This window comes from Helobdella robusta (genome assembly GCF_000326865.2).
Source record: "Helobdella robusta unplaced genomic scaffold HELROscaffold_19, whole genome shotgun sequence".
In the NCBI taxonomy this organism is placed as follows: domain Eukaryota; kingdom Metazoa; phylum Annelida; class Clitellata; order Rhynchobdellida; family Glossiphoniidae; genus Helobdella; species Helobdella robusta.
Genome location: NW_008704034.1, coordinates 1336336 through 1361981, shown reverse-complemented (window position 1 = coordinate 1361981; position 25646 = coordinate 1336336). Strand labels below are relative to the sequence as shown.

General features: G+C 34.2%; 3 protein-coding genes across 3 annotated transcripts in view; all 3 read left to right on the top strand.

The window, feature by feature from the left end:
* Positions 1–3376, top strand: part of HELRODRAFT_191220 (hypothetical protein) — a 6449-nt gene extending 3073 nt beyond the window's left edge. The window contains exons 5-10 of the mRNA XM_009016724.1: positions 133–352; positions 497–687; positions 787–852; positions 1446–1566; positions 1817–2442; positions 2773–3376. Coding sequence (XP_009014972.1) covers positions 133–352; positions 497–687; positions 787–852; positions 1446–1566; positions 1817–2442; positions 2773–3240 — 1692 coding nt within the window. The 3' untranslated portion in view covers positions 3241–3376. The remainder of the gene's footprint in view (positions 1–132; positions 353–496; positions 688–786; positions 853–1445; positions 1567–1816; positions 2443–2772) is intronic.
* A 278-nt stretch (positions 3377–3654) lies between these two features.
* Positions 3655–4009, top strand: HELRODRAFT_170905 (hypothetical protein; the record flags this gene model as incomplete). The annotated part of the gene is made up of 2 exons (XM_009016723.1): positions 3655–3672; positions 3722–4009. 2 exons carry the CDS (start codon positions 3655–3657, stop codon positions 4007–4009), a joined length of 306 nt encoding a protein of 101 aa, XP_009014971.1.
* A 1511-nt stretch (positions 4010–5520) lies between these two features.
* Positions 5521–24997, top strand: HELRODRAFT_191219 (hypothetical protein; the record flags this gene model as incomplete). The annotated part of the gene is made up of 44 exons (XM_009016722.1): positions 5521–5547; positions 5664–5771; positions 5919–6030; positions 6274–6330; positions 6927–7071; positions 7329–7560; positions 7835–7965; positions 8253–8347; positions 8570–8677; positions 8875–8987; positions 9549–9680; positions 9737–9940; positions 10203–10336; positions 11173–11254; positions 11512–11652; positions 11923–12129; positions 12995–13156; positions 13410–13507; positions 14079–14193; positions 14403–14479; positions 14644–14778; positions 14878–14992; positions 15138–15329; positions 15556–15639; positions 15725–15989; positions 16494–16593; positions 16823–16967; positions 17399–17476; positions 17566–17619; positions 17939–18059; positions 18215–18473; positions 18972–19092; positions 20098–20175; positions 20368–20479; positions 20688–20834; positions 20992–21143; positions 21333–21422; positions 21773–21923; positions 22157–22293; positions 22403–22474; positions 22655–22740; positions 23060–23231; positions 23440–24040; positions 24865–24997. The coding sequence occupies 43 exons, from the start codon at positions 5521–5523 to the stop codon at positions 23716–23718; spliced, it is 5625 nt and encodes a 1874-aa protein (XP_009014970.1). The 3' UTR covers positions 23719–24040; positions 24865–24997.
* Positions 24998–25646: the final 649 nt, after the last annotated feature.

The window sequence follows — 25646 nt, the reverse complement described above, 5'->3', positions numbered from 1 at the left end:
CCACACACACACACACACACACACACACACACACGCTATTATTATCATTATTACGGAACGTTTTATTAATAAAATTATCATTGTTGTTATTATTATTTTTATTATTGTTACTATTATTACGTCATCCTCCAGCTGGTGACCTTTAGACACGACTGCATAACACTCTTTCCGAGTGTCCAGTACAGTTTAACGTTGACAACTTTTACGTCACCGTCGTCCTCTTTTCCATTGTCATCTTCCTTAACGTCATCATCATCGTCAGCGTCATCATCCTTTTTCGTGCAATCTTCGACAATATCTACTGAGTTCTTCTCTCCGGACAATCACATTGGAAATCATGACATTCATGAAGGTAGTGACGATTTGCGTACCTTATCATTTTTTAACGGCTGCAATAATTACCACAAAGTTTTAGAACTAATATTAATTGAAATAGATTGGTTAATTGTTGTACGAACGAACGAGTGAGCAAAAACATGACTTAATTTGTTGGCAGCTAGGGCGAGCGGGGAATGGACGGCAACGTTGAAATTGAGAATTTTCTTCGGCACGGCATCAAGCATGATGGCCTGCTTCCACGTGGCCCCCGCTAAATTTTTATTCTACAGTTACTACCTGTACCTTAGTCGAGGCCTTGAGCACCCGAACATAAAAGAACACACACACAACATCACTCTCGACCCAGCAGTCAGTTTTCTTATTTATCTACCCTCCCTTATTTATTGAATGGCTTTTATCTGTCTCTGTTTTGTACTAAATTAAATTTTTAATGTTTTTTATGATCAGAAAAACGCCGGTGAGCAGAGATGCGTAATGTTCAGGAACATTGAGGATGGAGTTTATTACATCTTCGTTAGTCGTCATTATTATAATTAAATAAAATATAAATCTCTGTTTCTTATCTTTATTTTATAGTCAATTTTAAAGAACATTCATACAAGTCATGCATGCAGTTATGAATTCATTATCGAACTATCGAACAGTTGTGATGCGGTTCTTGAAATCTGTACACGATTACAAATTTTAAAGACTTATACTCGAGACATAATTACTTCGCATGTTCTCATGTAGCCCGCTGCCAGGGGCAGCGGGCTACATGAGAACATCATTTTTAATGAAAATGATGGCTACATTTTTAAAATACTTGTTGATATAAGAATACTGGGTAAGCGATTTCAAAACTTGATAAAATAAGAACAAACTCTTTCCGTTCTCACTAATTACGTAGCGTGCTCATAAAGTATAAAACCTTAGAAATAATCAAATCGCTATTGAATAAGGGCGCCAAAATTAATAAATTAAAGCAAATGAGGTATTTTTCAAGTTCCTACACCGCTGTTTATTTTTTTTCATTATCAAACTACGAGTATTTATTTGAAATATGCAATAGGCCGATGTTTGTTTTCAAAGGTATCAGCTTGAAATTTTATCAATCAATCAACCAGTTAAGACCAGCGTCGGTGCATGGTTGCACGTGCAAAGACTACCTCTCTGACTTGGACGTTGAACCCAGTTGCGTGGAGTACTGCCTGGTCACACAAGTTGGGCCCATGTCCGTCAAATATGGTGAGAATGATGACAGTGATGATGACGTTGATGATGAAAATGATGGTGATAAATGTATTGATTAATGTATTAATGTATTGTGTTAAAGAGGAACACAAAGTAATACATAATGGAATTTTGAAATAATAATGCTGGCATTTTACAATAAATCAAAAAATTTAAAGTTATAAATATAAACAATGTTAACGAGTGATAACACCTAATTCAAAATAAGTTGATACTCTCATCAACAAAACACCCACAAATGTAGGAAAAGTCATTCCAACTCTTGGAATTGAAGTGGATTTCGACTACTCTAACTCAACGACGACGACAAACAACAACAACAACGCGACAATTCACGCAAACAACGAGCCCACAACACATGTCATTGATATTTCACTACTTCGCATTTTGATGTCCATCCTTGTTGCCCTTGTTATCGCTCTTGTTTGCGCTTTGATCAGCATTTTCGTAGTTGTGGAGCTGCGCAAAAAAATAGCGAAAAAAAATTTTAAGAAATATCAAATAATAAATCTAAAGCGAGCTATCTCAACAAATCCACCCAACAATATTGTTTTGGTTTTCTTGGATGTTAACAGCAGCAGCAGCAGCAGCAATAACAGCAACGACAATAATGTTTGTTGGCCAATGAATGAAACAGAAATTAATTCCACTTTAGATGCGTTGAAAGACGACTTGCAACAACATCGCGACATCAACTTTACATTCATCTACCTATCTAACTGCGATTCCAATGTTGATGAGATACTAAATAACGCGAACATGGCTACAAACAACAAAAACGTCAGCAAAACTATCCTAGTGGTTCACTTCAGCACAAACGCAAACCAATTTACAAATGACTACCGTAGAAAAAAGAACAAGTTTTCCAAAGTACAAAACATACGAAGTTTTCTAAGTTACTTATTTCAATGCAATAAAGATAAAACAAGATCTAATGAACCAACAAGCCATCAAATGAACCAAATAATCAACCAACAAATCAATGACTTAGCTAGTATACAACTGAGCCAGCCAATAAACGAACAAATCAATCAATCAATAAACCAACCAATCAGCCAGCTACCAATCAAAGAGAACGACCTCACTCAACACTCCGCGGCCGAATGCTTTGTAATTATAACAGCACAAAAATATTTCCTTGAGCGAAAACCTTCCAGCGGTTTTGTTTTATGTTTTCATAAATTGTTACTTCCTCAACAGCCCAGCGTCAATCAACAACAACATCAGCAACAAATAGGCCTCAACATACAACAACACCCTTGTCACTTGACGAATCCACCACAACAAACAGTTCAACGTCAACTCTTGAAGAATTTAATTAAATTCCAACTGCACAAAATTCGAATAGACTGCATAGGAAACGTTATTTTTAACAACAACAATGAGAAAGTTGGGGAAGATATAAAGAAGAACGATGACAAGATGGCTGAAGTCAATGTCGACGACGTCTGCTTTTCCACTGGAACGAATGACAGTGGCATATCGTCTGGAACGTTCAAAAACACCCACAGCAGCTCAACAGTCGTCCAAATATTTGAAGACTTTGGCATTCAGGTTTACAAGTCGTTCGACTGGTTCAACTATCCTCTCTATGGCAATAACGGGAGTGATTTATTTTTAGCTGACGAAAACGATGAAAGTATAACGAAAGATCGTGACGCTCGATGAATGACGATGTTGGATGATTCAACGTTAGATATGACGTTGTGAATTAACTAACTGAACATGTTTTTTGTTATTTTTTTTAAGCCGAAATTTATAGTTTTTGCATATGCTAAAAATACACACACATACACACACACACACACACACACACCACACACACCACACACAAGCACAAATGTTGCGATTTTGCACCTGTTTTGTTTTTCTTCCATCCGTTTAATTATATTAATATTATTCTCCGTTACGTATTCAATAAATCTGAACAAAGTGTTTGACTGGCGCTATTTATTGTTTTTTATTTAAAATAAATTGAATAAATAAATTAATTAATAAGTTAATGAATGAATGAAGGAATAAATAAATGAATGAACGTGTTGATGAAAAACGAGTTTCATTCTTCTAAGTAAATAAACCGTTATGAGCAAGCAGCCTCAGGTGTGTTATAAAAAATAAAAACATGATGCGTAGAATGAATCGCACGTAGGAAACCCAGCATATTTTCTCCTACATAGCAGTTCTTAACCTTTGTGGTGCTGTGAACTTTTTTAGATCTTCCAAAATCAATAAATCAGTTTCAAAAGCGCCATTTCCGCGATGTTCAACAACGGTCCTTGGTGAATTTTTTAACAGTTGGGTCTTGAAGTCCACTTTGAACTTCGTAAGAAATGAAAAAGTAGTTAGAAAAGGAAGTAGAGAGTTCCAGAAAAATGGTCCAGAAAAAGCAAAAGCAGATTTAGCAACAGAGGATTCAACACGAATCAAGAAATATTGAGAACAAGAAGTTTGGGTTCAATTAATATATCTGATAAGTACTTAGGAAATAATTTAGATTGTAACTTATACATAAATGTGCAAATTTTAAAAATTATTCTGTATGCTATATGTAGCCAGTGCAAGAGAACAAGATATGGAGGTATATGAGAAAAGAAAGGGACACAAGCAACCAGACGAGCAGTAGAGTTAACAGCTTTACTTAAAGGATAGAGTGTAGAATCAGGAAGACCATAGAAGAGTGAGTTACAATAATCAATCTTAGATAAACTAAAGAAGTAACAAGAAGGAGAAGAGTAGGATCGTCGAGAGAAGATAAAAGTTTTTTTATTTTACGTAGATGAAAGTAAGAACTTCTAGCCACACTATTAATCTAAGAAGAAAAAGATATGCTAGTATTAATGATAAAACCTAGGCTAAGAAACTTATGAGAAACATCAAGAGTTAGATAATAGAAAGGGTATTAACAAGATATTTAAATTTGTTAAAATGTATTAATTCAAACATAGAAAGATGACCAATGGTATGGGTACCAAAATCGAAAATAATTATTTTTGTTCATGAGTTTTCTAAGCCCATAATATGGTATATCTCACTGAATAGATTATATATTAACGCCAATTCCTCCGGATCAACGTTCAGTTTATGTTCTATACATCAAATCTTATCCCAAAAATAATAAACAAATTTGATAAAAGAGTTAGTTGATTTTATTTTTAATAATCATTTTTATAATTTATTTTAAAAAATTTATATAAATTGTTAGTCACAGTGACAAAAAACATTTTCAATACAGTCCAAAAATGAATAAATTAAAAATGCTGTTAGCTTTCCATCAACTTACCTTTAAAGGTAAACATATAGGAACCGTTCTTAGAATTAGTCATTTTCATTCCTTTTCATTATACGGGAGTGACCAATCGTTTTCTGACGTGTAAACGATTGGACCGTGAAAATGATTGGTGTCAATATGTTTGCCTTTAATATATATACATATTTAGCAAATCAAATCACTTTTCTATTCAATCAAACAATACGGAAAACAATAACAAAGGCATGAAATGAATGATTCGGAGACCAAAAAAAGAAAATTCTTTATTTTTTATAAGTATATTAATTATAAATTATATAATATAATGTTATATTTATAATATAATTATAATAAAATATTAATTATATAATATAATGTTATATTTGTAATATAATTATGTCATAGTTTATCTGCTGTAAATGTAAATGTAAAAAAAAGGTTGAAGATAGTTCATCTGTAATTCTGTATTCTGTAAAAAACACAAGCTATGTCATAGTTTATCAGTTATCTGCTTTAAATGTAAATTCATCTGTAAATACGACTTTAATTAGTAGTGAATTAGTCTGAATCTGAATTGGCCTTTATGCTTATCCCATATATATCAGGATCAGTTATATTCAAAAATCCATTAATTAAATTAAAAAAGATTAACTGAATTGTTACATATTTATTTTATATTACAAAAAGATAAATTTTAAAAGATGTCTATAAAAGAGCTCTACACAAAGGTTAAGATAGCTTTGGAACTATTTTCTTAAACCACCAACCTATTCAAATTCATTTATCTATAAAATTTGTTCATTTGATTTAATAATTGTTAATCATGTTCAATTTATTTATTTAGGGTACCAAAATATGGCTACCAGATGCAGATGAAGTGTGGAAGTGTGCTACTTTGCTGGATGATTATGTCGACCAGAAGGTACTAAATGTTCAGCTGGAAGATGGAAAGGTACCAAATTGAACCTCTCAATAAATAGAGGATAATTAATTTCATATTATATGCAACTACATGTTTCTAATATATATATATATATATATATATATATATATATATATATATTATATATGTAAAGTATCTATTTTTTATCATTTTTAGGAATTAAAAGTGAAAATAAATTCACCCAACGACCTGCCCCATTTAAGAAATCCTGAAGTTCTCATTGGTGAGAATGACCTGACCTCATTAAGTTACCTACACGAGCCTGCCGGTAAAATAAATGATAGTGAAGATTAAAAGATTATGATTTTATTCTAATTTAATAGCTTTTTAGTTATTATTATTATTATTATCGGATTATTTGTATGGCACTTTATAACACTCAGAAAGCTGATTACGATGGTTATAAGATTATGATTTGTATAATTTATTTTTTATAAAAAATGATGATATGACATTTAAAAAAAGAAGATTTTTCATTTTTAATTTTACTATTTAATTCCTTCATACACAGTACTGTACAATCTGCAAGTTCGATTTTGTGAACGAAATTACATTTACACGTATTGTGGTTAGTAATTATACTGATTATTTACAAATTAATTTACCATTAAAACATTTACCGATTGAAACATTTTCAAGTCAAACCAAACAATTAAAACATTTACAAATTTAAACTGACCAATTAAAACATTTATAAATTTAAACTGACCAATAAAAAAATTTAAAGATTAATTAGACTAAATATTACAAAATGTATTGTAATTATCAATTCAACGAACAATCAATTCATTAACCTTAGATTCATTCATCTATTTTTTCAACCGTACATACTGTCAAATAAAAAATTCATTCATTTGCATAAAAACCATTCCACAAAAACAATAGTACGTAGAAAGAATGTGTGTTAGTAAACATCATTTAAATGATAAATGTCAAACAATTAGAATTTAGCACTGGATTAGTGTAACTTTTATAGTATAGTTGTCTGTCTGGTCTATACCACATTTACCGGGTTCGATTTCAAAGAAAACCCCACTCATCATATGTATAGATTCAAGTGAATTCCTTATTCTGTGCTTGCACGCGCGCGTGTGTGTTGATAATTTTTACTTTTGAATGGCAAGGAAGGCCATTTTATTGACGACTCTTTAAAAAACTTCCTAGGTATTGTGCTGGTGGCCTTCAATCCTTACCAGCAACTGCCGATATACGACAATGGGACCATCAGGGCGTACAGCAGCCAGGACATGAACACCATGGATCCCCACATATTCGCCATTGCCGAGGAAGCTTTTAAGAGAATGAGCAGGTTCATTTTATGACGTATTCATGTGGGTGATATAGTATCATTTGATAGTGATGATACTGATGTTACGAGGTTATATAATTATATATATTAATGATGGTGATAAATATTAATGATGGTGATAAAATGTGATGCGATAATTGTCAGATGAGTTAAAATTTTGAAAAAAATTATGTGTTTTCAGGGTAAATATATTACGATGAATAGTTCTCTCAACATTTACTTAAGGCATTAGAGACGTAAATATTTTCATTTAAAAGATTCGAAGAGAACCAATCCATCATTGTCTCTGGAGAATCAGGAGCGGGCAAAACAGTCTCAGCCAAGTACGCCATGAGGTACTTTGCCACAGTTTGTGGAGCTGAAGATGAAACTCAGATCGAGAAGAGAGTCCTTGCTACCAATCCCATCATGGAGGCAAGTGCATCAGATGCTGTTACGCGTACCATAAGTGTCAATTTTTTATTTAAAATTAATAAAATACCTGCTAAGGTGAATAAAACTTTTCAATTAAATATATCACGTACTTTAAAATCTTTAACAACATTTGTTCCGTGTGGTTTAAAGCTGGTTTTCTTTAGTTTATTGAACTTTTAATATGAAATTGTAATTCATTGATACACATTTTGGCTTTTTCAAATTAAATTAACCATCAACAGTTTTTAGCGAGTTAAATTAAATCTTATAAAACGTTTGTAATGATAGATGATATGAAAAATTGAAAATCAAGACATTAAAAATTGATATTTATTAAAATCTTCTTTAGGCGATCGGCAACGCGAAGACGACACGCAACGACAACAGCAGCAGGTTTGGCAAGTACATCGAGATTGGCTTCAGTAAGAAGGAGCACATACTTGGTGCCAACATGAGAACTTACCTTCTTGAGAAGTCCAGGTATTGTGTGTCAAGTGAAATTAAATTGAAACGAAACTATTTTAATAAACACGCCATCAGTTTTGCTATTTTTATTTTACTGCTTCTTCATTTTCATTTCAGAGGTGATTATTTAGTGAGTATTAATTTTTGTTTGTTGCCAGCCATGGAGTTCTCGTTTTGTATATTTTTTTAAAATATATTTTTTAAAATTACATTATATATTTTTTTATATTACGTTATATTGATACCCTTTTTGTGATTATAAATCGTTGAACGTGAACAACACTGCACGTGCACTTGTTCAGAGTTGTCTTTCAGGCACCAGATGAGAGGAACTATCATATCTTCTATCAGCTCTGTTCGGCTGCTGACGATCCTGCATTCAAGCAGTTCCATCTAGGTTGCTTAGACTTGCTTATATCTTTTAACATTCGTTGTTGTTTTCGGCTGGCGGCATATTTTATATTGTTACTTTTATGAAAGATTTGTGACGTATGAAATTAACAAGAAATAACAAAATATTCAATTGAATCAATTAGCATAGTAGCTAAATACTCGGTTCAAAGTTGGAGAACCAATCAATCAACCATCTTATCAGTCAATCAATCAACTGAACTTTCAGACAACTCTGAAGAGTTCCACTACACGAACCAAGGTTCCTCTACCATCGTCGACTCCATAAGTGATTCTGAAGACTTCTTAAGTTTTTGTCAAGCGCTCAACATATTAGGTTGGATGTTGGATTGGCGGATTTGTTTTTTTTCATTGAATGCACTAAGTGATTGATTGAAACAAATTATATTAATGTATTTAACTTCAATTTTACGCTAATTGAACATGAACAAACATTCACGCATACAAACACACACACGCACGCACACAAACACACACACACAAACACACATAGCAACACACTCAAACATAAAGGAATGAACCAGATGAAGCAAGCACAAATCTTCCGCATACTCGCCGGCATTCTTCACCTCGGAAACATAACATTCAAACAGGACCTCAAATCAACTGAAGCTTGTTTCATACCTGTCAGTGTCCTGCTGTTAAAAATATCAAATTTATTTTCTTCCATTTTCAATGATGGAAAATGAAAATGCAAAATGAACTTGAAACCAGAAAAAATGAAACTTAACTATAATTGATGACGCTTGTTTCTTGTGTAGCAAATGGATGATACTGATACTTTTTTTTACTATTTTTACCACTTCTTTAATTTTTACTGTCGCTACTGCAGCCACCATTAATGCTACCAGGGATAATTACAATAATAGTTTAGTTTTTAAAATATTTGACACTGTCAAGGTCAAAAAGACTAAAGTTTATTCACTTCAATTCTATTCCATTACTTGGGTTATCGATAAATTTTATCTTTTCGTGTTTCAATAAATCAACATTCTAGGTATATAATATGTAAAGTTCTTCTTTATTCTTCATCTTCTTTCTATTCTTCTTCTTCTTTTGTTATTATTATTATTCAATATATTAAAAATATATCTCGAGGGAACTGGGTCTCTGGACGCTAAACGAAGATTGATCGATTGATATTAAAAATATTTTTAACTAATTAATTACCTGACTGATAAACCTAGGAAAAAGACAAGCACATGTTGATAACTTCGAAGTTGTTTGGTGTCGACATGGAGCAGTTGAGTCACTGGTTGTGTCACAAGAAGATGGTCACGGTAAATGAAGTGCTGGCTGTACCTCTAACTGTCAATCAGGTTGGTGAGTGTGTGTGAGTTGTGTGGTGTTGGTGAGTTGTTGTTCTTTTTCTTAGGCTATTGCTGTCTTATTTGCTGTGTTTGTCGTAGTTGTTGTGGCCGTTGTTGTTGATGTGGCTGTCGTGGTTGTTGTGGTTGTCGTGGTTGTTGGGGCCGTCGTGGTTGTTGTGGCCGTTGTGGTTGTTGTGGCTGTCGTGGCTAATGTGGCCATTGTGGTTGTTGTGGCTGTCGTGGGTGTTGTGGTTATTGTGGTATTGTTGGTTTGTTATTGTAAATTTCACGATGGGTCTATGTCGGTTGTTGTTGTTGTGTTATTTAATGTTACCGTGATTTCAATTGATTGTTTTAAACGCTGACAATTCCGTTGTTACTCATTGTTATATAATCGCGATAAAGTTAGCGAACTCAGTGACGTCATCGACACTTAGGTCGCCATCAGAATTACTTCACATCACATATACCAGACAAACAAACACTACACCACACGATACAAACAAACAAACTCCACACCACACGACACAGGCGGCATTTTCTCGCGATGCCCTCTCGAAGCACATCTACTCGAACCTCTTCTTATGGATCGTCAACCAACTGAACAAGTCACTCTCATCTGTCGGAAAGTCCAATCATTTTATCGGAGTTCTCGATATTTATGGGTTCGTGGGGATTTTTCAACTATTTGTCATTAAAAATTGTTTAGTTAGAAATGACTGAATCATCGACATCTTGTTGGTTGTTAAGTTATTATAAATAGCTGAATCACGAACACCTTGAAATATTATGTATCCTGTGTATTATTATTATTAAACATTAATCTATATTATGCTACACGAAACATTATAGAGAAAAGTTATACGGGTTGAGTTGTGATAATTGTCGAATTATGAATGGTTGATTCGTGATTTAGACGACAATCATTTGGTATGACACTAAATCAAGTCTTCTAAGCATATATAATCTTTTGAGCAGTTTTACTAAATAATGTTGCAGTTGCATTAATTTCGTTGCTATTTTATTAACAACCATTGTTAAAATTCTTTCTACTGATGTCTACAACATGTCTACAACACGTCTACGACATGCCTAAAACACCTCTTCGACATGTCTACAACACGTCTACAACACATCTACAAGATTTCTACAACATTACTTACTATCATTAATAATAACTCTACCACTGGCTGGTTGCCTAAATTGATTTTACTAAAATGTTCAGTAAAATTAGAATTACTACTATTCAATCCCTTTGTAATGAATAATAAACTTTGTAATCTTAAACTTTGCAATGCGATTACGATATGAATAAGAATGTACCAATATAATTTTTAAATTTTTAAACATTTTTTAAAAATTGTTAAACTTTTTAAACTTCAAGTGTTTTAATGACTTACTCATTCATATTTATGACTACATTGAAGATAATGCGTTAGTGGTACGATTGTCTTTTTCACATGACAACATGTCTGATATAAAGTTAATTCAATTCTTTCAGGTTCGAGACTTTTGAAATAAACAGTTTTGAACAGTTCTGCATAAATTATGCTAATGAAAAGCTACAACAACAGTTTTGTTTGGTTGGTTATTTATTGTTGTGTAAAATTAAGTTGTTCATATAACTAATTTTGCAAAAGAGTTTTTCTTATCATTATTGAACTATTCCATCTTTATTTCATTTTTTTTACTGGTTTTTTGTTAACTTTTTATACATCCAATCAACCAGTGAATAATTTATTTGGCGATCTATCTTCCTTTCCTTCGTTTATTCTCTCATTTATTCATTCGATCGATTTTTTCATGACGTCATTAACACGTCACGTCACGTGATGAACAGCACGTATTCAAGTTGGAGCAGGAGGAGTACGTACGTGAGCAGATCGAATGGTCCTTCATCGACTTCTACGACAACCAGGCCTGCATCAACCTCATCGAGAGCAAACTCGGCATCCTCGATCTTCTTGATGAAGAGTGCAAGGTTCGTTCGCTCGTTCGTTTTTTCATTTATTCATTTATTCGTCGTTCTTTCATTCCGTCATTCGTTCATTTGCTCATTCGTCCATTTATTTATCCATTTATTTGTTTGTTTGTTTATTTATTCATCTTAATGAAGAGTGCAAGGTTCTTTTGTTTGTTCGTCTATTTGTTCATTCGTTCATTTGTTCACCCATTTATTTCTTCGTTTTTAAATTCACCCATTTAAATATTTTTTTGATTATTATACCAGCGATAATGTAATTGCTACCAGATGGTGAACGGGTCTGATGAGAACTGGTGTCAGAAGTTGTACGTGAAGCATTCGAAGAACAAGCACTTCTCGAAGCCGAGAATGTCGCAGAACGCCTTCATCATCCACCACTTTGCCGATGACGTCGTCTACCAGATACATGGATTCCTCGATAAGAATAGGGACAGGGTCCTTGAGGAACATATCAACATCTTCAAAGCTAGTGAGGTAGGTCTCTGTCTGCGTAAGTGCGTGCGTGTGTGCGTTTGCGAGAGAGAGAGAGAGAGAGAGAAAGAGAGGAGAGAGAGAAAGAGAGAGAGAGAAGAGAGAGTGATTACGACGGTGTAATGATGATAAAAATGATGCTAACAAGTGTAGTAGTAGTGACGATGAAGATGATGTTAAACCACAACTTGGATATTGAAAACTGTATTGAATGCCAATTTTGTTATTCAAATCCGTTTTCTAAGTATCAAATGTTTATTGATTGTACTATCGTAGCAATTATATAAATAATAATAATAAGAAAAACTAATTTATTCGTTCTTGAATCTCTCAAAAAAATAAATTCTGCAAAATCACCATTTGAAAGATTTCTCTTGGTTTAAACGCAATTTCATTGAAATTTTAGTCAAGCCCTACCACGCTAACAATGTAGAGACATGCACTTAGAATAATGTAAATACATAAAAGTACAATTGTACTTAAAAATGTGTGAAACCGACGTAACTTTAACGCGTATCAGATAAGCATGAATAGACCCTCTGACAATATGGGTATCTATTTCAATGCAGGGTTGTATGTCTTAAATACCTAGATGCCAACACATTTTAAAAAATTTCATTCATTCAGACTGCGTACAACATTAAAAGTTTTGGAGTATAACTAAAAACTAGCTGGAATAACAAACGAATCAAATAAATGATATGGAACCGACCAAACACTTCCAACTTCAGACATCATTGTTTATATCCATATCAATCAATAATTAATTTATCAATCAATCAATCAGTCAATTAATCAATCAATTTTCTATCAAACTTTCAACCAGTCAGAATTATTCACATAAACGTACACACGCATACGCACACAGTACGAGTTGATAGCAGAACTGTTCCAAGATGACCCCCCACCAACTTCCACCACGTTGGCCGTGCCGAAGGTCAGCAACAGCAAGGTCATGGTCAGGTCATCGCAGCCGAACATCAAGGGCAACGTTCCTCATTCCAAACACTCGAAGACAGTTGGATCACAGGTTTGTTTGGTTTTGTTTGGTGTTTGATTGTGTTTTGTTGGTTCGCGTGTTGTTTGTTGTTGGTTAGTTTGTTTTGTGTTGTTCGTTTGTTCGTTAGTTTGTTGTACGTTGTTTATTTGCTTGTTATTAGTTTTGTTCTAGCATGTTTCTTATCTTCCTTAACGCGATGTGTGTGCGCGTTTCGTTTTTCATTTTTTTTTTTGAAAGATTATCTTCCAACCTAGCTAACAGCGTTGTAAACATAATAATCCAGTTCAGTGAGTCGTTGAGTCTGCTGATGGAGACGTTGTTCTCAACGACACCGCACTACGTCAGATGCATCAAACCTAATGATAGCAAGCTGCCTTTCACGTTCGTTACAACTTTCAAGTCTTAAATCAATCAATCAATCAATCAATTAATCAATCAATCAATCAATCAATCAATCAATCAATCAATCAATCAATCAATCAATCAATCAATCAATCAATCAATCAATCAATCAATCAACAACAAAAAGTTGATTAATAAAATATTTGATTTATTGTTTATCTGATTGCTTGATTGATTGATCGAATGATTTACAAACTGTCAATCCAATAGTTTTGATCCTGTGAGATCAGTTCAGCAGTTGAGGGCGTGTGGAGTTCTCGAAACCATCAGGATCAGTGCAGCTGGCTATCCATCAAGGTTGGTTGCTAGGTTGATCAACTGACTGGTTGGTCAGTTGGTTGATTGGTAGATTAAGTTGAATGGCTAGTTGGTTGAATTGTGCACTGTTTGCATGGTCTAATGACTGACTGATTTTTTTGCAATGTTTTCTGGCTGGTTAATATATTGCCCGTTACGTTGTGCTTGTTCACTACATTAGCGTTTTTTATTCCATTTATAATTTCATTAATTAGTTGAAATGAGTAATTAATTTAATGGATAATTTCTACAGGTGGACGTATTCAGATTTCTTCAAGCGTTACAGAGTGCTGTCGCCATCATCCAAGATGATTGACAAGTCAAATTTGAGGAAAACCTGTGAAGCTACTATCGCCAAGTTAATCAACGTTGGTTGCGATGTTGCCATCCTTACCCTCATCATCACTATCACCATCATCATCGTCATCATCACTATCACCACCACCACAATCATCATCATTAACATTACCATTTTTCATCGTCATCATCATCTCGCCATCCTCTTCATCATCATCATCTCGCCATCCTCTTCATCATTATCTCGTCGTCCTCATCTTTTTCATCATACTCCTCCCAGGATACAGACAAGTACCAACTCGGCAAGACGAAAATATTTTTCAGGGCAGGTCAGGTTGCCTATCTTGAAAAATTAAGGTTCGTCCATTTTAATTTTGATTATATTTCGATTTTCAATTTATTATTTTATTATTTCCTTAATATGTCAGCGGCTCTGTTGTACTGACACTTAAATTTTTGTGAAGTTACGATGGTTGGGGGTTTTGCGTGATGAGTAGGGACTGCTTATAAAACACACACAGGTCGGATAAATTGAAATCTTGCATCATAAAGATGCAGAAAGTCGTGAGAGGCTGGCTAATGAGGAGGAAGTACCAGAAGATGAAGAAACTCGCGCGTCTGCTTCAGACTTGTGCAAGAGGATTATTGGCCAGAAGGTTGGGTTTTCTATTATTTGATGATTTAATTTGCCATTTTAAATTTTAATTTATTTATTGTTTTATTTTTTAATTTATTTTGTCATTTTTAATTTATAGAAAAGCTGATTATTTGAGGAAATGTCGTGCTTCGACGTGCATCCGTGCAGCCTGGTTAGCCTGCGTGTGCAGGAGGAAGTACTTAAAGATGAGGAGTTCCATCATTAAAATACAGGTCAGGTTGAAAAGCTCTCAATGAAAAGTTTTCAAATCGTTCAATTTCAGTAAATATTTGAACTTTTGAAAATTGAAATTTTATTTCAATCATCTTAATAACAAACGATCGGAGTTTAACGTCGCCATCTCTCGCCATCAAACAGTCGTACGGAAGGAGCATGCTGGCTCGCAAGAACTTCTCAGATTTGCACGTGAGGATTCGTGTGTCAGTCATTCAGAGGTTCGTACGTGGCTGGTACTGTCGGAGGAGATTCAAGATGGTCGTGAGGGGCATCACGAAGGCGCAAGGTCTCGTCAGAAAGATGATGGCCAAGAAGCAACTCAGACGGTTGAAGGTCGTACATTTTAGTTGCTGGTTTGACAGTGGGATTGTTATTTATGGAAATTTTTTATTTATTTAAGCTCATCTGATTTTTAAAAATTTGTTTTATATGTTGTTGATTCGTTTTGATTTTTTACTGAATTTATTAACGAAATTAATGAAAAGTTATTATAATTATTTTTATTATTCTAAAATATTTTTTGCTTTCACAATGGACCCAACAAAACAAACATCATCAGATTGAAGCAAAATCAACTGAACACATCAAAACGAAAGGACTTGAAAACAAAATCATCGAACTTCAACAAAAACTCGACGAGAAGGTTTAATTTGTTGCATCATTTGACATCTCTATCGTTCGCTTGTTAAGTTTGCCACACAATCCTAACTAATTATGTTGAAAAACAGGCGAAGGAGATTAATTTGCTGAAAGAGGAAAAGCAAACAACAGAAAACTTGAGGTCAGAGGTTAGCAAACTTCGTGACGCCAGAAAAACATCAACTGCCATGATTGATCACGTGGGCGTCTTGGAACTAAGGATCGATGCGCTGACTGAAGAACTGGAAGCCGAGAAAAAAGAAAAGGAAAGATTGCTCCATGAAAAGGAGGGGATGAGGAGAGAAAAAGATGGAGTGAGTGTCGCCTTTGGCTTCAGACATGTCTGTTATCATAGTTGCATTCGTCATTACTATTTTACTCATCACTGTCGTCATCATTATCATTGTTGTGGTTATTGTCATCATCATCATTCATCATCATCATCGTTGTCGTCATCTTCATCAGATCATTAACCACTTGAACAACGAGCGAGAACTGTTAAAGAATCAGATAGAAACAATCACGCAGGAGTTGAAGGCTCACGTGGAAAATCAAGAAGGTGGCTGATTGTGTTTGCTGGTTGATTGATTTGTTGGGTGATTGATTTTTGATTGATTGATTTGTTGATTGATTGATTTGTCGATTGATTGATTGATTTGTTGATTGATTTTTTGTTGAATAAATAACTGACTGATTGAATAATTTTTTTGATAGATAGATAGATCGATTGATTGATTAGGTAGGAATAATCGCTGGATAGTTTACGTTTATGGAACCATTTAGAACAAATTTTTAATAATAAGTTCTTCATGATTTAATGCGCCTGTTATAAGATTTGAATGAACTACAAAACGGCAGATGTGACGAGGCGAAGGATCGAAGAGGCGAACATGATGCTGAGGCACGAGATAGAGATGGAACGAACCAACCACCAACGCCTCATCAAGGAACACACCAGGTTAACACACCGCAACTATTTCCATCTAATGTTCTCTCTAATTTATCAACATTATTTATACATTATTTTAAAAAATATTAAAAAATTGATCTAACATATTCTTTTATACTGAGATGCAATAATGGGAACAATGTTAATAAGATTATCTAATTTGTTCATATGTTTACAACCATTTTCTTCCTATTTTTATCGCATTCATCAACCTTAAAAATTATTTGAACGCGTGAAGAGTACAGCAGAGGTTGGACAACCTGCAGTCAGACAGCACGCTGTACGTGGGTACACCGAGGTCCAAGAGACACAGGAGAACACCTTCCAACCTCAGCGACTTCAGTCTCGAGTCTGAGGGTAGCGGTGGCGACAAGAACGAAGCGGTTTGTTGTTCTGCGCTCTACTTGTAGGACGACATTGTGAATGAAAGTGTTGATTAATTTGCATCGTTGTTTAATATAAGCCCTCATCAACGCAGGGCGTCCTCTGTATCGTTTCGTACTGATTCGGTTAAAATTGACTTTACTCTTTTGCAAAGTAATTAACGTACAAGTGCATGCACAGTTTTATATGTACGAACAAGCAGCGAGACACACCGTAGTCTTTGAGTTTTGCGTAGCCAGCGTTCGAACCATGTCTATTTAGCAATTTTTGTCAAATCAATATTAGCTATACGGAAAAGAAGCAACTACACTATTGAAAAATCCTGATTGTCATTATGGTAGTTCAGTGATAATGTTAAGTGTTGTGTGTTAAAATAATGAATGACGATCCATGAACTCTTATGCTGCTTCAAATGCAATCACGAACGCAGGACTCTGGGATAGGTTGCGCCAAGAAGAAAGATAGACATTTAGATAACGAAAATGATCTGTCGCCTGTCTCTGAAAATGTTAGTTTTATCGTTTTTACTGATCTTAAAAAATAAACTCACTCACTTTTTTTCATTTTTAAAAATTCACCAAACAAAATCTTCAACAGTCAATGACGATAGACAAGAATGAAGTTCCATTGGTTATGAAACTTCAAAGGAAAGTAAAAGAGCTGGAAATTATGAACAGGAAATACCGGGATGATTTAAATAGACGGGATTTCCCACATCAAGACGCTATTTTTGCTTACGGCAACGCGCCTCTAAGCACCATCTACGAAGCTTTTAAGGAATTAGGATAATTTATTTTATTATTCTTGAAAAATTAAATCAAATAAACAAAGAATATATGGTTTTACGACTTTTTAAATCAAAGCTATTTGTGTTAAGTAATTTCTGTTAATTAATCAATCAATTTATTAAACTAAATATATATCAATATAATCAAATGAAGATTATAATTTTTTTATTTTGAAATTGCAGCTACAGGAACTTGAGATAGAGAACGCGAGCATCCGTAACCAGTTGTCTCGTCTGCAAAAAGTGCTCACAGAAAGTGCATCCAACTATGACGTGAAAGGCGGCAAGACGAGACAACTCTTCGGTTTGTTGCTGCTGTTGTTGGTGGTGCTGTGCTAACAATTGTAGTAGTTTAGTTGTCATTTGACATCTTTTTAAGAAAAAAGATTAGAATGATAAAATTAAAAACAATATTACAGTTAGTTTTTAACCGAAGATGATTTAAAATGTTGTCACCAGATCATTTTGAAGCGTTGAAGGAGGAGTTGAAGCACAAACACAACGAAGTAGCCAGGCTGAAAACATTGCTCTTCAAGTCGCAGGAGCAACAAATGCACAGCAACAAACTAGCAACTCCAACAACTTCCTCTCCCTCCATGCCCTCCTCATCACCATCATCATCATCATCTTTAACAGCGAAACCATCGAACGACGAAATTATCTTGAATGAGGACGGCGAACTGAACATGGCTTACGAATCGCAGAAGAAACTTAATCAGTGCGTTCTCGTTTTTGTGATTGAATTTTAAAGTTTATGCTAGTTTGTATCAATTGAACATTATCAACGTTATCTTTATTTTTATTAATGTTATTATTTATATTATTATTTTTTATATTATTATTATTTATATTATTATTGCTGTTAATTTGTACAGTTGGCGCAAACGCAAAATGGTTTTTAACGTTTATTGTCTAACGACATCGACTACGTGTCATGTTTTAACTAAAAAATTTTCTTCATATAATTAAAATTAGCCAATATATTATACGTATTATAAATTATTGTTAAATTATATGAACAAATAATTAAATAAATTGCAGCATAAATTGTGAAATGAGAGAATAAGAATGGAGAATTAGATACAGTTTTTTTCCTTAAAAATTTTTAATAAAATGAATAATGAATAAAATAATAATAATACAATAATATAACAATAATATAATAATAATAAGATATTATTAATAATAAAATGAATACATGCCCGTGATCTTATAGACTGCTGGAAACGGAGTTGCAAAGATTGCAGGAAATTTCCATGCTTCGAGATCAGGATTTCCTCAACCAAATAGGTCAACTTAATAAAGATATCGAGAAACAGAGGAAACTGATTGACGAGGTGATTACATCTTGATGATTTCTTTTTGTGGTGATGATGTCATTTTGTGGTGAGGATGTCATTTTGTGTCGACTCTATTACTTTTCCTTCTATTATCTTGCCTGATTATAAAACTCTTGATGTTTCTCATAAGTTTCTTAGTCTGGGCTTTATCTTTGATTCTAGCATGTCTCTTTCTTATCAGATTAATAGTGTTGCTAGAAGTTCTTACTTTCATCTACGTAAAATAAAAAAACTTTTGCCTTTTCTTGACAATCCTATTTATCTCCTTTTTGGTGCTTTTTTAGTTTTATCTAAGATTGATTATTGTAACTCGCTCTACTCTGGTCTTCCTGATTCTACACTCTATCCTTTAAGTAAAGCTTTTAACTCTGCTGCTTGTCTTGTTGCTCGTGCCCCTTTCTTTTCTCATATACCTCCATATCTTGTTCTTTTGCACTGGCTACCTATAGCATATAAAATAACTTTTTTAATTTGCACATTGATGTATAAGTCTCAATCTAAATTATTTCTTAAATACTCATCAGATGTATCAGATATTTTAATTCGACCTAAACATCCCGGTTTACGGTCGTCTTTTTGTTCTCACTATTTCTTAACTCGTGTTAAACACTTTTTTGCTAAATCTGCATTTGCTTTTTCTGACCCTTTTCTTTGGAACTCTCTACCTCCTTCTCTAACTACTTCTCCATCAGTTACGAAGTTCAGAGCGGATTTCAAGACTCAACTGTTGAAAAATTCATTAAGGAGCGCTGTTGAACATTGCGGAAATGGTGCTTCAGAAACTGATTGATTTATTGGTTGAATGATTGAGTGACTGACTGACTGACTGACTGACTGACTGACTGACTGACTGACTGACTGACTGACTGACTGACTGACTGACTGACTGACTGACTGCCTGCCTGCCTGCCTGCCTGCCTGCCTGGCTGGTTGGCTGACTGACTGATTGATTTATTGATTGACCTTTTTATTATTATTGTTATTATTAATTTTGAAATCTAGAACATAGATCTTGCGGTTGACGCCAAACTCGAGGCCACTGTACTGTCAGAGGTCACCAGAGTAACCACCGAAAATTTGGTTTGTATTTGTTGGTGAATACTCATGATGATGGTAATGATGGTGATAGAAGGATGTCATACTAGCTAACAACGATCATTACGTTATAAATACGGTGATGATGATGGATATGACATCATTTAAAATTTTATTTAAAAGTTTTTAATTCTTTTAATTTAATTAAATACTAAATAAATTAAAAATTCAAAAAAGAAAAAATTCCCATTTCAGTCACTGCAAAATCAGATCGACAGTCTCCATGATTCGATTAAAAAGTTGAAGAAAGCTGTCAAAATCTACACAAAACGATTGAAAGAACCAGACGGTTATCACCATTTGAACTGTAATTTAATAGTGATTCAATGCCGATTAGTGCTGCGATGGTTAAGGAGCCTGCTGCCGATGTTGCGGTAGCTGTGTTCGAATGCCAAAAGATCTCTACCAATCACATACAACGTGTGACTGATACGTGATTTAAAGATACAAAACATGACACGATAACACAATAACTGTGATGACATTATACAAAACAGTGATGGCGGCCAACATGGAGTTAGAGCAAGAACTGGCCCAAGAAGCAAACATGCCTTTGGTGAAGTATCATCAGGAGCGTCATTGGACCGCAATGTTGGAGTACAAAAAGGAGGATGAGAATTATCTTATAAGGAATTTGATTCTAGGTAAGGGGAAGGTCGTTTGAGAGGGTTGTGACGATAGGAATAAAGATGATATTAAAGTTGATTGAAAATTATTAAAATCGTGACGACTGATTACTAGATAATCACTTCATTTATAAAAAAAAAAACTCAAAATTAGAATTATTTTCTTGAAAACCAGACTTGAAGCCTGAATCAATGTTGAAGGAGAGGCCACACCTACCCTCGTTCATCCTCTTCATGTGCATCAGACACACTGATTACATGAATGACGATGACAAAGTTCGAGGACTGCTGACCAACAGTATCACAAACATCAAAAGAATTGTCAAGGTTCGCTCGCAGGATCTTGCTTTTTTCACTCCTTTTCTTCTCTTTATTTTTATTATTTTTATATATTTATATTTATAATATAGTATATTAGTATATATATATATATTATATATTATTTAGTATAAAATAGTATATTTGTTATTTTATTTTATTAACCAAAATGACCTCGTGACCTTCACCATTATTCAGAAATCACCCAACGACCTTGGTAGAGTGACAGCCTGGCTAGTAAACTCGTTGAGTCTCCTGAACTGTCTCAAGCAGTACAGTGGCGAAAAGGTTGCCTCTTAGATTTAATTATGTATACATCGGTGTCTATTCTAACCAACACCTGTACCTACCTTAACAAAAATGTTTCTGTTTTTTTTGCAACTTAACTAATTGTGTTTGTTCCTTTTATAATCAACGCGAGAAGCAAAGTATTTTCATCCTTTTTTTATATGTTGTGGAAAGAAATTAATTAGTATTTATTTAATAAATAATTAATTAATTGATTAATTAATTAGTTTAGTTTAATTAATAAAATTCAAAAAACTCCCATTTTTTACTGCAGACAGCATTCTTTAAATTAACGAATAAATTTATGTGTGTAGAATAGATTAAAGTTAGTTCATGTTACGTCCTATCAGGTGTTCCAGGTGGAGAACACAGCCAAGCAGAATGAACATTGTTTGAAGAACTTCGATCTATCGGAGTACCGTCAGATACTGAATGACCTGGTCGTCTGGGTCTACCACGTGGCTGTCAAATACGTTGAATCGAAGATTCAGAACATGATTGGTCGGTTGTTTGTTTGTTGCTACTGCTGTTGTAATCTATAATGAAAAACATCGTTTATATCAAAATATTTTGTATTATCGGTGTATTTAACTTGTTCAGTGTTGTCTACCTGTAAGGCGTGTTTTGTAAAATTATATAATTATTATCTACCGTATTTTATTTATGGTGAATTTTATAAAAGTTTCATAGAATGTTACTTAGACCTACTATCACCAACGCATTCAAACGAATAGTTTCGGCGATCCTTGAGAACGAATCGATTTCGGGGTGTTCGACCGGAAAACCGACAAGTATCCGACAGGTATCGTCACATCCGATAGATGGCGTGGATGAAGTCAAGACCTACAACCCTGATGACATCATCAAAATTGTTTGTTGAATTTTTTTTATATTCTTAAAATTCACATAATAACCAGTTTAAAATATTTATACTTCATAGTGGAATTAATTTATCAAATATAAATGATTGATGATTGCAGATGAATGACGTAATGCAGAATTTGTGCGCTCACAATGCCGACAGTGACGTCATCAGACAACTCTTCAGACAGGTGTGTGTTGTTTCTTTTCACATGTTCTTCTTTCTGTTGAACGCGGTTTTAATTTTTAACAATTTCAGGACAACAATTTACCACTTTCATTAACGACATTCATATTGAAAAGAACTTAAATGATCATGGAGGTTTTAATTAATTTGCGTTTGAAGCACCTAACCATTGTGTTTTCAAAAGGTGTTTTATTTCATCTGTTCTACTGCCTTGAATACTCTGCTACTGAGAAAAGACTTGTGTCATTGGATGAAAGCCGTGCAAATAAGGTATGGTAGATTCATTCATCGATGCTACCCGGCGACGACTTCTATTTTGTTGCTCGTTTATTCATTTATGCTTAACCTGTTCTTTATTTGGTTATCTGTTGTTGTTAGCGAAGACAGGTAACTTAAATGTTAATTAATCTATGTAAATTTACTAATTGGTTAATTCCATTTCATTTTAAATACGTATCCGATGTGAATCTTGGCACATGTAAAATATTTACACGCAGAGTTCTTAACAAGCGCTTGTTGTAATTTGTTAAGATGAGTAGAATGCACATTCCTAAAACTTCATCACCTCTGCATGCAACTGCATACGCAGGTACAATGTCAGCCAGTTGGAGCAGTGGGTACGCGACAACAAACTTCAAGATGGCGGGGTGACGGACAGTTTGGAGCCCCTCGTCCAGGCCACTCAACTTCTGCAGGCCCGCAAGACAGAGGCCGATGTCGACAGCATTTGTGACGTTTGCTCCAAACTCACCATGCCACAAGTTCGCCAACATTTTTTTCTTATTTATTCTATTAATAATAAGGCTAAGTCAGGCTGGTTCAAATTGAAATTTTCCATTTTTTTTTCATTTCTTACAGTTGGTTTCTAATTTGACGTGTTTGTGGTTTCCGTTAAGTTAAATTTTATTTTGAATTCGATCTTCAATGATTTATCAATGATAGTACCAAGACGATAATATCTCCCTCCAGATTATCAAAATCTTGAATCTGTACACACCGGTTAACGAGTTCGAGGAGAGAGTTCCCATGAGTTTCATCAGGAAGGTGCAGGAAAAAATGAACTCACAGCAGCAGCAGCAGCTGGATGGTCAACAATTCGATGCCCAACAACAACAGCAACAACAATCGTTGATGATGGATACAAAATATTTCTACACTGTTAACTTTGAATTCAAAGCTTCTAATGTGTGCCTTGAACAGCTCGACATACCAGAATCTTGGGGCCTGGGTTTTCTTAAGAAAATCTGAAATCATCAAAATTGTTCATTTCTTTAATTTTTTTGTGATATATTAGGAATTATACACATTATACACATAATCTGATGTTATTATTATTCATTTATTCACCTATTTACAATTTAGTCTGCAGTACAGTCAATGAAGTAGCTTAACTTGAGGGACGAAATAATCTCTGAACGGAACTGCGATATCCATTTTTCCATCTGTACGATGTCGGCACGCACCCATCTAATCAACGCACGTCATCAATGTTAAATGATTCAAATTTAATTTATCTACTCGATTGAACGTACGCACATCACAAGGAGTATGTCTTATATTATTATTATTACAACAACAACAACACACGTTTAGACGGCATTTTCCCCGAGATCGGGGGTTGCCGTTTGGCTACCTATGATGAAACCGAAATACCCCTCGACGCCAGCCACATCTGCCACTCGCCTCAGTATCACGCAACCCCGCTTTCACCCTGTCCTTCTCCACCTGCTCTCTCCATCCCAATCGTGGACGACCCCTTCCTACCACTCCTTCAACCTCGAACTCCAACGCTCGCCTAATCCCGACCCTTCCATCCCTTCGCAGCACATGTCCATACCACCGCAATCTCGATCTCTTTATCAATGTCACAATGTCCTCATTCAGTCTCATCATTGACATCAGCTCTGTACTACTCCTCCTATCCTTCACTTTAACCCCACACATCATCCTCACCATAGCTCTTTCAGCCCTCTGCAGTACACTTTCCTCCTCTCTCCTCAACACCCAAGTTTCACCACCATATACCATCGCTGCTCTCACACATGCTTTATATACCCTCCCTTTCATCTTCACTGGCCATTTCTTTCCACACAATACCCCACCCAGTTCCCTAAATTTCATCCATCCCACACGAACTCTAGCCGTAACTGCGCTCAAACATCCTCCATCCGCATTCAGCTTATCCCCTAAGTAAACAAAGCTTTCCACTCTTTCAATACCACCACTCAACCCCGTCCTTGCGTCCGTCCTATTAATCACACCATGAACACATTTCTTACATTTGAGAAATATTATCTTATATTATTATTATTATTATTATTATTATTATTATTATTATTATAAAACAATAAGAAGGGACTAAAAACAATTATTAATACATTTGAAATCTCTCTACTAGGCTTTTTTTTATTCATTTCAAATTATTCCTTGTAAATTTTATTTGGACTAAACAATTATGTTACAATTTAACTAATTCAGTAATATCATCATCATACGCTATCTATTGTGACAGACATTCAAATGTATAACTATATTAAGACTGATTCATTTATTTTATTTTATTTTACTTTATTTCATTGAATATTTATTTCGCCCTTATTTGGAAAAAAAATAAATGAGTTCCCATTATTATTATTATTATTATTATTATTATTATTATTATTATTATTATTATTATTATTATTATTATTATTATAAAAAGACTTTATTTTATAATCATAATTATTATCTGATACAAAACAACCAAACTTCATCACAACACATTTTTCTTTATTCAATTTCACATCATTCTGCACACACCACTCATTCAAATCATCCAAACTCCTCCGCAATGCCACACTATCCCTATCAGAGTTCACAATTTTATTCTTGGTGGAAATTCCAATGCAAATTTGTTGCCTCACATCTTTGATGTTAATAATTAATTACACGCTTATAATAAAAAAAGGCTAAAATTATTCACATATGTGCACACACGCTCACACTTACATACATATACATGTACATAAATAGTTACGAGGTCAAGAATTAGCATCAATGTATATTTATATTGTCTTATATCTCTTCACTACTTCTCTTTTCAATTTATTTTTTTTATTTGGTTTAAATTCTGAACCATCAAAAGTGCTTTATTGAGCCCTATCGGTTTTAATATATTTATTTTAAACTATAGAAAC